The 15,338-nt window shown below is 40.5% G+C and overlaps 1 protein-coding gene across 7 annotated transcripts in view; it reads left to right on the top strand.

Annotated features, from left to right (window-relative positions):
* ZNF182 (zinc finger protein 182) overlaps nucleotides 1-14,881 on the top strand; it is a 29,082-nt gene extending 14,201 nt beyond the window's left edge. For 4 of the 7 annotated variants that reach the window (XM_005657800.3, XM_013990883.2, XM_013990882.2 and 1 more), the window contains 3 exons: nucleotides 6,286-6,412; nucleotides 6,730-6,825; nucleotides 11,986-14,881. In XM_005657800.3, the coding sequence (XP_005657857.1) occupies nucleotides 6,286-6,412; nucleotides 6,730-6,825; nucleotides 11,986-13,616 (1,854 nt within the window). In that variant the 3' untranslated portion in view covers nucleotides 13,617-14,881. The remainder of the gene's footprint in view (nucleotides 1-6,285; nucleotides 6,413-6,729; nucleotides 6,826-11,985) is intronic. The other 3 variants (XM_013990885.2, XM_021080397.1, XM_013990884.2) reach the window with 2 other exon arrangements.

Raw genomic sequence — 15,338 nt, 5'->3', positions numbered from 1 at the left:
ACTTAGAATAGATTTACAATGAGACCCTGCTGAGTAGCATTGAGAACTATGTCTAGATACTCATATTACAACAGAACAAAGGGTGGGGGAAAAAATGTATACATGTAAGGATAACTTGATCCCCTTGCTGTACAGTGGGAGAGAAAAAGAAAATGCTGGTGCTCTTTGGGAGTTCCCGTCGTGGCTCAGTGGTTAACAAATCCGACTAGGAACCATGAGGTTACAGGTTCGATCCCTGGCCTTGCTCAGTGGGTTAAGGATCCAGTGTTGTTGCTGTGAGCTGTGGTGTAGGTTGCAGATGCGGCTCGGGTCCCGCGTTGCTGTGTCTCTGGCCTAGGCTGGTGGCTACAACAGCTCCAATTCGACCCCTAGCCTGGGAACCTCCATATGCTGCGGGAGTGGCCCTAGAATAGGCAAAAAGACCAAAAAAAAAAAAAAAAAAAAAAAAAAAAAAAAGACTGCTGGCGCTCAGGAGAGAGGCAAGTAATGATGCAATGATGTTTTCCTCATGTCTTTAAGTTGCCTTTCTCTTGATTCCATGTGGTTGCTGCAGTCCTTTGCTTCCCAGAATTCTGACAAAGTTGCTTCTGACAGTTTCGGCTTGTTTTGTAATTTTTATTTTTGGAGTGGCGTTGGGAGAGGAGCTAAGGGCTGCGAGCTGCCTGCTCTGTCATTTTGCCGATGTCATTGTGGGATGAATTTCTTATCACTTGAGCTATTTTCTCATTTTCTGTTGTTCTCAAACTTTGAGTGGATGTTTTCCTCTATTTGAGGACAGTGTTGGAGGCTGGGGTGACTTGCCTGATTCTTGGCTCAAGAGCTCCCTCTTTAGTCAGGGAGGCAAAGTGCAGTTTCCTTAATGGTCAATTTCCTTTTGGTGCGGTGGAGGGCCACTGGGTGTATTCTGACTTATTTTAGTTTGTTTAGGTCATTCTTTGTCTCACATGACCTTCACTTTCTCCCTCTGGCTTTTTCCCTTCACAACCCAATTTCCACATGGTTCTTCCTCATTGTTTTTTACCCAATGTTCCCTTTGAGGCAGTGATTTTTTTGGGAGACTGCAATCTTGGGTCACACACTCCTCCTTATAGCTGGTGCTCTGATAGAGCAGGCCCATTTTTCAGTATTTTTATACTTTCAGTATATTTTCTCTCTTTAAACATGGTTTCAACTCATTCTTAGGTTCCCTGCTCCCTTCTCTGTTCTCTTGATTGTTTTTTTTAGACCTTTCCTGCACTCCCAGAAAGGTTTGTGGTAGTAGCTTGAAAGCCAGCTGAGCTGGAATTTGCTATTTTATTTATTTTGTCTTTTTAGGGCCGCACCTGCCCTAAAAAGGGTCCCAGGCTAGGGGTCCCAGGCTAGGGGTCCAATCGGAGCTGTACCTACTGGCCTACCCCACAGTCACAGCAATGCTGGATCCCAGCTGCGTCTGCGACCTACCCCACAGCTCACAGCAATGCCAGATCCTTAACCCACTGAGTGAGGCCAGGGATCAAACCCGCATCCTTGTGGATACTAGTCGGGTTCATGAACTGCTGAGCCACGATGGGAACTCTTGCTATTTATTTTTCACTTATAGATCATTAGGATATGTAGTAGTCTATACTTAAGATATAGGTTATATGTAGTTTTATTCTTCATATTGACCTGTATAGTTTTTTGGAGGCTGTGTGGAGAGATTGGATTTACACAGGTGCAGTTATTCTAAATTACCTGAGGCTCTTTAATTTTTTTACATTTAAATTTAAAAAATTAAGGTATCATCTGTACGTAGTAAAACAGACCCTCTGCATTATACAGTTTTGCAACTTCTCACAAACTGCACGTTTTGATACCACCACAATAAAGCTCTAGAACAGTTCTATCACCTTCCAATACAGTTGATCCTTGGACGATTCAGGGGTCAGTAATGCTGACTCCCCGCACAGTTGAAAATTTGCATGTAACTTTGGACTCCACCTAAATTTAACTCCTAATGGCCTAGTGTTGACTGGAAGCTTTATCAATAATATAGTCATTTAACACATATTTTGTATGTTATATGTCTTAATACTGTATTCTTACAACAAAGTAAGCTAGAGAAAAAAATGTCATTAAGAAAATCATAAGGAGAAAATACATTTTAGGTACTATACTATATTTACTGATACCATACATTTATGTTGTCCGTTTACAAGATGAATCATCTGTCAGCACGTGTATCAGTTTGTCTTATATGATACAAAACACTGTAGATGTTAATACAGATTAACATTAGCCATAAAAAATGAAAAGAGAGAGAGTTCCCATTGTGGTGCAGCAGAAACGAATCCAACTAGGAACCATGAGGTTGTGGGTTCAATTCCTGGCCTCACTCAGTGGGTTAAGGATCCCATGTTGCCATGAGCTGTGGTGGAGGTCACAGACGCGGCTCAGATCTGATGTTGCTGTGAGCTGTGGTACAGGCCGGCAACTACAGCTCCAATTCAACCCCTAGCCTGGAACCTTCATATGCCACAGGTGAGGCCCTAAAGAGTAAAAAAAAAAAAAAATGTAGTGTGAAAAACAAATTCATATTTATTTACAGGTATAACAATTCATGCATTAATAATGAAGAAGCAGCAATATGATTGCTTTTCAGTAGCCTAGTTTGCTACAATTGCTTTATGGTAGCCTACTCTATACACTAATGAATGGATCATTATAAAATTTTGTGGCATACAGTATTCCAACATTGTTACTTTTTTAAAAAACCCACTTACCTGTGATGATAGGCTGATACTCAAGTTTCTCCAGTTATTAGAGTGGCATACTGTAAATATAGTAATACAGTAATATAATTCTTTAAAAGCAAAGTTATAAAACAGTACGAAAACTTAACACGTTTTAAATTTTATGTCTCACCTTATGCCTATGTAAGGATAGAATAGTATCTATGTATATTTTATGCATTCATGACATACCTAACCTTTTCTTACTATTTTCTGTATTTCTAGACTATGCAGTTCATCTGTGAGCTTTTTTAAATTGTTGCAAATTTCCAAATAAATTTTTTTTTTTTTTTTTTTTTTTTTTTTTTTTTTTTTTTTTTTTTTTTTTGTTGTTGTTGTTGCTATTTCTTGGGCCGCTCCCGCGGCATATGGAGGTTCCCAGGCTAGGGGTCCAATCGGAGCTGTAGCCACCGGCCTACGCCAGAGGCACAGCAACGCAGGATCCGAGCCGCGTCTGCAACCTACACCACAGCGCACGGCAACGCCGGATCGTTAACCCACTGAGCAAGGGCAGGGATCGAACCCGCAACCTCATGGTTCCTAGTCGGATTCGTTAACCACTGCGCCACGACGGGAACTCCGCCATTTTGTCTTTTTAGGGCCGCTCCTGTGGCATATGGAGGTTCCCAGGCGAGGGGTCGAATCGGAGCTGTAGCCGCCGGCCTACACCACAGCCACAGCCATGCAGGATCCGAGCCGTGTCTGCAACCTACACCACAGCTCACAGCAACACCGGATCCTTAACCCACTGAGTGGGGCCAGGGATTGAACCCGTAACCTCATGGTTCCTAGTCGGGTTAACCACTGAGCCGCAATGAGAACTCCAGCATGTAGCTTTTTGGGTTGGCTTCTTTCACTTAGCATAACACATCTGAGATTCATCCATGTTGTTGCATGTATCATTAGTTCTTTTATTATTATCCTTGACTCGTATTACATTGTATAAATTAGTTTGCTGATCCATTCACTGGTTTAAAAACATTTGTGTTTGTTCCAGATTTTGGTGATTACAAATATCGCTACTATATGAATGTTCATGTTCAAGAGACAGATTCACAGACCTCAAAACTGTGGTTACCAAAGAGGAAACGTGGTGGTGGTGGGGGGGGTGGATTGGGAGTTTAGGATTGGCCCGTGTACAGTGTTGTATTTGGAATGGATGGTCAGCGGGGACCTGCGGGATAGCACAGTATTCTGTGACAACCTATATGGGAAAAGAATCTGAAAAAGAATGGATATGTGTACATGTATACCTGAATCACTTTGCTGTACAGCAGAAATGAACACACACACACACACAAAAAAAATGTTCACGTTCAGGTTTTTGGGGTTTGTACAAGTTTTCATTCCATTTCAGTAAATACGCCTGTGAGGGGGATCGCAGGTGCTATGGGAGTATATGCTTAGCTTCCTCCGAAGCTGGAAAGCTTTTCTAAAGTGGCGGTGCCATTTTGCATTCCTGTCTGTGATAAATGAGGGTTCCAGCTGTTCCACATCATCACCAGCACTTGGCATTTTCTGTCTTTGCCCCCTTCTAATAGGTATGTGGGGATAGCCCATTGTGGTTTTGGTTTGCAGTTTCCTCCTGGCTAATGATGTTCAGCACCTTTGCATGTGCTTATTTGCCATTTATATCTCTTTGGTGAAGTATGTCTCTTTTGCCTTTTTTTGTAGTTTTGAGAGTTCTAGTTCTTGTAGATTCTCAGTACAACTTATTTGTCAGATATGTGATTTGCAAATATTTTCTCCCATTCCATGGCCTTTTATTCTTTTAACAGTGTCTTTTGATATCCCATCAAAGAAATACTTGACTAACCTAAGGTTAAAAAGATGTTCTCCTATATTTTCTTCTAAAAATTATACAGATTTAGATTTTACATTTAGGTTTGTGATCCATTTGGAGTTAATTTTTAGATATGCTGGAGGTATGGATTGAAGTTATTTTTTTGCACGGAGAGATTCAATTGTTCCAACCCTATCTGTTGAAATAGGAACGCCCATTTTCCATTGAAGTGCCTTTGCACTTATCAAAAATAATTTTTAAATATGAAAATATAAAGTACATTTAAATATACCATACATGAAGTGTGGGCTTTAAGTGTACAGCTTGATGAATTATCACAAAGTCAATACCCTGTGGAGCCACCCCCAGGTCAAGATTAAAACATAATCAGGACCTTCAAATCCTGCCTCATACCTTCTTCCAATCAAAAGCAGCTGCAAAGGTAATCACTCTCCTGACTTCTAACATCATGGCTGTTCTCTTGCTGTATATAAATAGAATGATGCAGTATGTGCTCTTTTGTGTCTGGGTTCTTTTGCTCATCAGTACCTCTCTGAGATCCAGCTGTGTTGGCTCTGCAGTTGCAGTTCATTCTTTTTCATCACCGCATAGTATTCCATTGAAAGACTGGGCCACAATTTACCTATTGGATTGCTGAGTTGGGTTTTCCCCACAGCTTAGTATGAGAAATAGTGCTGCCTGTGAACATCCTTGTACTTGTTTCCTAGAGCACATGTGCATGATTTTCTCTAAGGTGTGTACCTAGGAGTCGAACTGCTGGGTCACAGTGTTGGCAGAGCATTAACTTTAGTAAATCATGCCAAACTGTCTCCTCAAAAAGTTATGCAAGTTTTAATATTCCTACTAACAGTGTGCGAGCGTCCCCATTTCAATACAATCCTACGGTATTTTTCTTGGTCTCGCAATGTGGCTTAAATTTTAATTTACCCGAGGGCTAATGGGGTTGAGTACAGTTTCTTTTTCATAGAGCATATGTCCATATGTTTATTTTTTCTTTTTAGTGAAGTAGCTAGTCACATCTCTTGTCTATTTTTCTGTGTTTGTATTTTTCTTTTGATTTGTAGGGGTTATTTTATATGTTCTAGATAAGAGCCCTTTATCATTTTTGAAAGATAGAGATCATCTCCCCATCTATAGCTTGCCTTTTTACTGTTGTACTTTTAATCTTGTAATATTTATAAGTCTTTTCCTTTATGAGTAGTGCTTTTCATGTCTTGTTTTTTAAATTTTCCCCTACCCCAAGCCTATGAAAACATTCTCCTTTATTATTTTCCAGGCACTTCATTGTGTTACCTTTCACATTAGATTACAATTTACCCATAGCTGATTTTGTGTATGGTAAGGATTAGGGGTTAAATGTCATTTTCCCCCAATGGGAAATGTTTTTTGGAAAATATCATCCTCTCCCCACTGTTTTGCAGTTTCCACTTTATCATAACTCAGGTGTTCTTGCATATTTGGATTCCCTGTTTAATTCTGCTGGACTGCTTATCCATCTATCCTTGTGCTAATACCACATTGTCTGGCATTTTTCATTATTTAATGCAATAGTTTCTCTACCATGATTTGTGATTCTGCCCCCCGCCCCCCGCCGCTGCAGCAGGTCCCTAACATGCTAGGCATCCTGTATGAAGCCATCATCGTGAACTGAGAACCCAGTCAGAAGTTGTATCCATCCATCCTTATCACCCCGTGGTCAGCATTTTAGAATAAACGAATGTGCCATTCCAGGGACTCATGACATTTGAGGATGTGGCTGTGGATTTCACCCAGGAGGAGTGGCAGTACCTAAACCCTCTGCAGAGGACCCTGTACAGAGATGTGATGCTGGAGACCTACAGCAACCTGGTCTCTGTGGGTAAGAATGGCTTCCTCGGGTAATTTTGCTGTTCGTGATTATCATGTCTGATAGAAGGCGTTTCCTTTCTCCATCTGGGAAACTTGCCAAAGGCCTCTGAACTAACTGAAGAGTTTGATGTTGAATTCCAGGGATCAGAGTTCCTCTCCACCACCCTTTGCTTTCCTGACAAGGTGTGTGTGAACCCAAAACCCAGGCGAATTGGGTTGACTACCATTGTATCAAGTGATGCATCCCTTGTGCTGCCCCCAAATGCCACTTTGCTTCTTCTCAGAGGGTCTCAAGACCAGGGAGGTATTGCTCTTATTTCTCATCAGCAGGGCAGCATGTTACCAAACCAACTCTCATCCTCAAATTGGAGGTAGAAGAGCCGTGCCTGGCAGAAGGGAAAATCCCAGTTTGGAACTTTCCAGGTAAGTGGGCTTGACCCAAGCCATGGGGACATGAGGTCCCAGCTTGTCAGTCAGGGGCTTTGAAAGCCTCTGAAAAGGCTTTGAGGAATATCTTGAGAATGGTGGTGGCCCTTTGATGTTGGAGGATGGGGACGTGAACAGCTTAGACTGACACCCCCCGCCCCAGTCCTATATTTACCAGATCACTCTCCTTAAGTTGGTGCTAACCCATAAGTTTGTGCACCCATTTTCCGGTATATAGGTGGCTTGTACATGCCAGTCCCTTGGCCCCAAGCCCTGCCACTTCCATCATTCTCATTTCCCACTGCCTCATCTGAAGCCAGGCTCATCATGTTAAGTCATAGGCCGGGGTGCTAATGCTCTAATTCTGGATTGGAGACTACCTGATTGCATTCAGCTTGGATTTTTCTATCCCGTTTCGCTCTCCTAAAGCATCTTGATTATCTCTTTAAAAATTATTCAGGAGTTCCCACTAGTGGGTTAACATCTGCCTTGTCTCTGTGGAGGCACCCGTTCAATCCCTGGCCTGGCACAGTGGGTTAAGGATCTGGTGGTGCCGCAGCTTTGGTATAGGTCGCACCTCTGGCTCAGAATTGATCCCTGGCCCAGGGAACTTCCATATGCCATGGGGGTGGCTGAAAAATTAAAAAAAAAAACAAAACAGATAATTCACATACAATATAATTCACTCTTTTGAACTGTACGAATTCAGTGATTTTTAGTATATTCATAGAATCGTGCAACCGTCACTATTACCTAGTTTTAGGACGTTATTATCACCCCTTAAAGAAACCCCTGTCCCTTATAAGTCACTCTCCATTCTGCATCCCCTGGCAACCACTAATCTACTTTCTGTCTCAATCATTTTGCCCTTTCTGGACATTTCATACAAATGGAACCCTACGAAATATGGAATTTTATGTCTGGTTTCTTTCAATTGGCATGTTTTTTTAAAGTTCATCCATATCATAGCATGTGTCATTCCTTTTTATGGTGTAATGGTATTTCATTGTACGTATATTCCACATTTTGTTTATCCATTCATCTGTTGATAAGCATTTAGGTTATTTCTACTTTTGGGCTATTATAGATAATGTTGCTATGAACATTCATGTAGAAGTTTTGAAATTATGTTTTCATTTCTTTTGAGTACAAACATAGGGGTAGCATTGTTAGACCATGTGATAACGTGTACTTAACATTTTGTGGAACTGCCAAAGTGTGTGACTATCCTGTTCCTTAAAATTTTTTGCCCAGTGGTTTTAACTTCCTCTGATGATTCTTGCCTGAATCAATTATTACGAAGGTGGTTGGGAAAATGGTGAATTTTCTATCATTCCCTCTACATTTGTAGGTTGGCACTTACCTGTAAAGAACTTTCCCTTACCCCATCTCCACTAATTAATTAATTCATAAATTTTAGTATCAGTATAGACTCATAGATTTTTATTTTTCCATGTGTTACATATAATTCATTACTGTCATTATTCATTTTCATGTTCAGATTGTCCTCAGTTTGGCTAATAGGAGTCTCTTCAGGCTGGCTCCTCTGTCTTTTGATGTCTCCATCATTCTTTGAGCACTTTCAAGCACAAAAATATGCTCTGGTTCACCTTATACTTTCCCCATTTCAGACCTGGAATGAGCAGCTTCTCCAAAGATCTCTGATTCCTTTTAGTGGAGAGTGGTACATAGGAATCAGGAGCTAGGAGCTGAGTGCATTCATAGCTACTTGGATCCTTTCTTAAAATGATTCCCTTCTATCTGTCTTTCTCTTTTTTATGTATTTCTTTTTTTTTTTTTTTGTCTTTCTGTCTTCCTAGGGCCGTACCAGTGGCATATGGAGGTTCCCAGGCTAGGGGTCGAATCGGAGCTATAGCCGCTGGCCTACGCCAGAGCCACAGCAGGGGAGGATCCGAGCCGCGTCTGCGACCGACACCACAGCTCACCGCAACGCCAGATCCTTAACCCACTGAGCAAGGGCAGGGATCGAACCTGCAACCTCATGGTTCCCAGTCAGATTCGTTAACCACTGCGCCACCACGGGAACTCCCCCCCCCTTTTTTTTAATGAATCGGTATTTAGAGCTTGACACTTGATTAGAGTCATTTTTTTTTTTCCTTTTCTTTTAGCAAGATGACCTCCTGGCTAGTGTAACGTAATCCCATATCAGGAGGCATGTAATGCATGGTTTTCTCTTTTCTGTTATGAGTCATTGATGATGACTTCTTAGATCCATTACTTCTTTAATGGTTGCAAAATGGTGATATTCTTCCATTCCTTCTTCATACTTCTATGAAGAAGGAGTGCCCTCCATCTATTACAGTTTACCCTTGAACAACATGGGTTTGAGCTGCACAGGTCCAGTCCACTTACAGGTGTTTTTCAGTAGTAAATACTATCATACTACATGACCTGTGGTTGGTTGAATCCATGGATGTGACCTGCAGACTCAGGAGGAACTATATACATGGAGGGCCAACTATTAAGTTATAACTGGGTTTTTGACTGCACAGAGGGTCAGTATCCCTAACCCCTGCATTATTCGAGGATCAGCTGTGTTTTGTTATGTATGAGCTACATATGTTTTTTCCGTTTATTGGTTTTCAAAACAAAGAGTTGATTTTGTAGCATCATTCAGGGGTGACTAATGTGTTTTTTTTTTTTTTTCAGTACAATTTGTGGACTTCTGGATTTAAACACTTTATATTTTGATCCATTACCTTATCCTCATTATAAATCTAATTGCTCCATCCCTGACCAGTGGAAATCCCTTCAAGCTGGGTCCCAAGGCTTTGGTAGCTTCCTTGCTTTCTGTTATTACAAGATGTTCCAGGTTCAGTTTATATACGTTCTGTCTCTCCCTTGGAACCAGTCATTTCTTCAAGGAGCCTTGGCTTTTTTTTGGTGGCAAATGTTTTGTGATCACAATTTGGATGTTAGGGAATTGTTTCTAGGCCTTTTCATTGACATAGCCAGAAACTATGTACAAAAAAAAGATTTTTAAGAGAAAATACATCATGTTTTCAAATTGCTATTTCCAAATCAAATTCTGAACTTAAAAAGTTTTAATCAGTCATAATCTGATGGTAGTATTGTTAGTATTATTCCGAGAATGCTGAATGTGTATAGTGGGTTGAGTCAGTTGAAGTAATTATGTTGGTGCTATTGAGAATCAAGACTTTTTAGCATGGTTATTGGGAAATACAGATGAGGGGATATTTATTATTATTATTAGGGAATCCTATATTTGTTTCCTTGCCTAGAAAAACGGTAGCCTACTTTGCACATTTTTATTCACTTTTTTTTCAGTTAATTCAAGAATGTGTTAAATATATGGAGATAGTCCTTATTACTTTTATAGTACTGTAGTGACTCTTACTCATAATAGTAGTAGCTATTATTGTAGTAGTAGTGGTGGTTCTAGTAAACATTTGAAGTGCTGTGTAGCCCTGTTATAATTAATTTAATCCTATCAACATACATTTGGATGGGTATTGTTATAATTCCTATTTGTTAGGTGTGAAAGTAAGGTATAAATAGATTAGATGACATGCATAAGGCCATAGAGTAAGTTAAAGTCTGATCCAGGATTTGATTCTGGGCTAGAGAACTTATGACCCTAGCCACACGTGCTAGGCTGCTGCCTAACACCTAAGGAGGTCCATGTTCGGTAGCTCATTGGTAGAGTTTGGGTCCCATCAAATTTATTTTGTAAAAGCTTTTCCTGTGATTACGATGTTTATTCACAGTTAAAAACTATTGCTTTACTGGCTGCATGATCCATTTTAAAATTCCTTTATTACTCTTAAATGTTATTAAACTTGGGTGGTAATATGAGTAGTTATTGTATTCTTTCAACTTTTCTGTATGTTTGAAATTTTTCACATAAAATTTTAGAAATAGGTGAAAGGAAAATTAAACCACAAAAAGTAAAAATTCAGTATATGTGCAAAAAGTATTTACCATATTTTACTGACCAAGATACCACTGATTTTAAGACACACCCATAGGAAAGAAAATGTGCCACCAATTAATGACATGTCATTGATTGTAAGGTGCATCTGGATTCAGAGGTGTTAGAATGTGGAATGATATGCATATTGTAGTTGATGAAATACAGTATATTAAAGGCAAGGATTTGCAATTTTAACTGTGTAACTGAGTGGAACAGATAACTGATTACTTAAAGTCATGTAGAGGAAGATCAGAGTAAGTTTTTTTGCAAAGACAGAACTGCTTCTTAAAAAATTTTTTTCATGTTTGTGTGTGTGTGTTTGTCTTTTCTAGGGCTTCACCTGCGGCATATGGAAGTTCGCAGGCTAGGGGTCGAATCAGAGCTGTAGCCGCTGGCCTACACCACAGCCACAGCAACACGAGATCCGAGCCGTGTCTGCAACCTACAACACAGCTCATGGCAATGCCAGATCCTTAACCCACTGAGTGAGGCCAGGGATCGAACCTGCAACCTCATGGTTCCTAGTCAGATTCATTAACCACTGAGCCATGACGGGAACTCCTAAAAAATTTTTTTATTATAGTTGGTTTACAACTGAACTGCTTCTTGAATGTTATCTAGATTCTTAATACAGCAAAATATGGAAGACTGGCTATGCAGGTTATGGAACATGAGGAAGGGTTTGAGTTAATGATAGACACAGTTTTTAGTAGAAATAGTGTAAACAGGAGCTGAAGGTGGCATTGACGAACTATGAATGCAAACTTGAATGAATACAAAGGTGAATCCAGACTGGGCAAAGATCTTTAGGTTTATTTTTGTAAGGCTAATTATTCTAGATCTTTCTCTCATTTACTGAGCATGTAGATTTCAGTATTGTTGTAAGAGTCCACGAGTCATACTGTTGCATTTCTACCCAGGTGGAAATAGTATATAAGTCAGGTACAGTTAAGACTTCATAGGATAAATGAAGATAAAAGATGATAAGTTGTCTCCAGAGTGATGTAAAAGTAGAGGTAGGTTTTTGGTAACAAAAAGGCTAGGTGATGAGAATTTAGTAAGAGAACAGGATTGATAGTTCTTTCTCCAGGAACTCTGATAAAATGGGAGAACAGTATTAGCTTTCATTTGGCAGGGCATTTCTAAAGAAGGTCCATTCCATAATGTCAAAATATAAAGATGGTTTATTTACTTCTTTCTAGAAGAAGCCTGCCAGGTTGATGAACAGATTGAGAGACAGCATGAGGACGACCAAGATAAATATCTGTTACAAATTGGACTCCCAGACAAGAAAACAGTCATCACTAAGAGTGGCCATGACTATAATGAATTTGGAAGCATACTTCATCTGAGTACAAACTTTGTTGCCTCAATACAAATACCCTATAAACACGAGTCATTTGGACATAATATGGTAGATAACTTAGACTTATTTAATAGAAGTTCTGTAGGAAAGAAACACGATAATGGATGTGCAAAATTATTCTTCCATACGGAGTATGAGAAAACAACTCCTGGAGTGAAAGCCTATGGATATAAAGATTATGGGAAGACCCTCAGGCAAAAGAAAGGTCTTAGTCTACATCAGAGAATTAAAAATGGAGAGAAACCCTTTGAATGTACTGCCTGTAGGAAAACCTTCAGTAAGAAGTCACACCTCATTGTACATTGGAGAACTCATACAGGAGAGAAACCCTTTGGATGTACGGAATGTGGAAAAGCCTTTAGCCAAAAATCTCAGCTCATTATACACCTGAGAACTCATACAGGAGAGCGACCATTTGAGTGTCCAGAATGTGGAAAAGCCTTCAGAGAAAAGTCCACTGTCATTATACATTACAGGACTCATACAGGAGAGAAACCTTATGAGTGTAATGAGTGTGGGAAAGCTTTCACTCAGAAGTCAAACCTCATTGTCCATCAGAAAACCCACACAGGAGAGAAAACTTACGAATGTACCAAGTGTGGGGAATCTTTCATACAGAAGCTTGATCTAATTATACATCATAGTACTCATACAGGAAAGAAGCCTCACGAATGTAATGAGTGTAAGAAAACTTTCAGTGATAAATCAACTCTCATCATACATCAAAGAACTCACACGGGAGAGAAACCTCACAAATGTACTGAATGTGGGAAGTCTTTCAATGAGAAGTCAACTCTCATTGTGCATCAGCGAACTCATACAGGAGAGAAACCTTATGAATGCGATGTGTGCGGGAAAACCTTCACCCAAAAGTCAAACCTTGGTGTACATCAGAGAACTCATTCAGGTGAGAAACCCTTTGAATGTAATGAATGTGAGAAAGCATTCTCTCAGAAATCCTATCTCATGCTACACCAGAGAGGTCATACAGGAGAGAAGCCCTATGAATGCAATGAATGTGAAAAAGCATTTTCCCAGAAATCATATCTCATCATACATCAAAGGACGCATACAGAAGAAAAACCCTATAAATGTAACGAATGCGGCAAAGCCTTCAGGGAAAAGTCGAAGCTCATTATACATCAGAGAATTCATACAGGAGAGAAACCCTATGAATGTCCTGTATGTTGGAAAGCTTTCAGCCAGAAGTCACAGCTCATAATACACCAGCGAACACACACAGGAGAGAAACCCTATGCATGCACTGAGTGTGGCAAGGCCTTCAGGGAAAAATCAACATTCACTGTACACCAGAGAACTCACACTGGAGAGAAACCCTATAAGTGTACAGAATGTGGGAAAGCCTTTACCCAAAAATCAAATCTTATTGTACATCAGAGAACACACACAGGAAAGAAAGCTCATGGGAAAGGCCATACCCGGAAGTCCAAGCTCATTGCACATTAGAGAGTGAGTCCGTGGTGCAGTTATGTTTACTGAAGGCAAATTTCGTCAATAAAACATTTAAAAAGTATGTTATGACTTCTGGCTTAAAGAGGGGGGTCAGCCTTTTTTCATCTCAGGCTTCACCCAAAAGCTACAAGGAGAAAAGGGGCAGAATTGTAAATCTCTGTATCTGAAACCCTGCTGAGAGGGCTACTAGAGGCTGAAGAAATCAAGCCACCAGTGCAAGGAGATTTCAAAGGAAAGAGAGTGGTCAAGGCTGCAGACGTGAGACTGGAAAGGGCGCTTCGCCAAGTTTTAGGCTGTGTCTTGAGTGCAAGACCATAAAGATACATAACAATTGTAACGGAGGCCAGGAACAGGTGGGATGTTTCCTAGACTCATTTGGAGTCTCATGAGAGACAGGCAGGGGCCTCGACGAGGCATTGCTCAGACAAGCCGTGTTTGCAGAAAGTATTCTGTACTCATGAGAGGAGCAGTTGGCAGGGCCTGGGGAAAGAGAAGGGAGTGTTCTTAGGAGGAACCCAGCAGCTGCCCCTATTGACTGACTCCGCAGAAGTCAAGTCAGAAAGAACTACCAAATGGAAAACAAATCCAACTGTTAAGAAAACCCCTCTGATCTGCCTAGAATGTGGCCCCGATTCTTCCCCTGCATGAACTTCCAGCAAACAGCAAGTCCAGGAAAAACTCTTATTCAATGAGGGATCATTCCAAAGTAGTCAAAACCACAAACGAACATGGCTTCTGAGCCAGCGAATTCACTTCTAGGAATGTATATACTCATGCATGTACAAAATGACAAACACATGGAAGTATTCGATGATGCACTGTTTGTAAAAACAAAAGATTGGAAACTTTCCACGTGGCTCCTAAAGTCCTGGAATGTTCATAAGCAACCTTTTAGGTAGACAAAAAGGACTAAATCTATAAAGAGAATTTGGACACCATTTGTGTAGTGATGTGGGAGGATCTCCAACATTATTCTTAGGTGAGAAGAGCAAGTGCAAGATAGTGAGGCTTATAGGCAACCATTTGTATTTAAAAAGGAGAACAGATGGTAAGTACATAATTGAGTGTATGTGCATAAATTATCTCTGGAAAGTTACGTGAGAAGCTGGGAACCCTGATTACCTCTGGGAAGTGGAAGCGGGTGGCTGGGGGTGGGGGAGGAATTGGGAGGGGGACACCTGTATATCCTTTGATAGCTTTTGAAAATTGTACTCTGTGGATGTCCTACCTTTTCAAAAAAATAAAACTTTAAAAATTAATTTTGTTCTATTATTATTTTTTGTCTTTTTGCCTTTTCTAGGGCTGCACCCACGGCACATAGAGGTTCCCAGGTTAGGGGTCTAATTGGAGTTGTAGCCACCAGCCTACGCCAGAGCCACAGCAACACCAGATCTGAGCCATGTCTGTGACCTACACCACAGCTCATGGCAACGCCAGATCCTTAACCCACTGAGCAAGGCCAGGGATCGAACCGGCAACCTCATGGTTCCTAGTCGGATTGGTTAACCACTGAGCCATGATGGGAACTCCTGTTCTATTACTATTAGAATGAAGTCAGAGTCTAGATAAAAGATCTCACAACATTTAGTGGAGATGCGCTCAGTGTGGAGTTTAATTTTTTTAGAGTGAATAAATTGAATCAGCGGTCTGACAAAACAGATACCCAGTCAATTCCAAAGGCACGTGAACTTTTTTTTTTTTTTGATTTTTTTAAAG

The sequence above is a fragment of the Sus scrofa genome, chromosome X, assembly GCF_000003025.6.
Source record: "Sus scrofa isolate TJ Tabasco breed Duroc chromosome X, Sscrofa11.1, whole genome shotgun sequence".
Taxonomy (NCBI): domain Eukaryota; kingdom Metazoa; phylum Chordata; class Mammalia; order Artiodactyla; family Suidae; genus Sus; species Sus scrofa.
The sequence above is the reverse complement of the archived record's forward strand: the minus strand, read 5'-3'. Positions and strand labels throughout refer to the sequence as shown.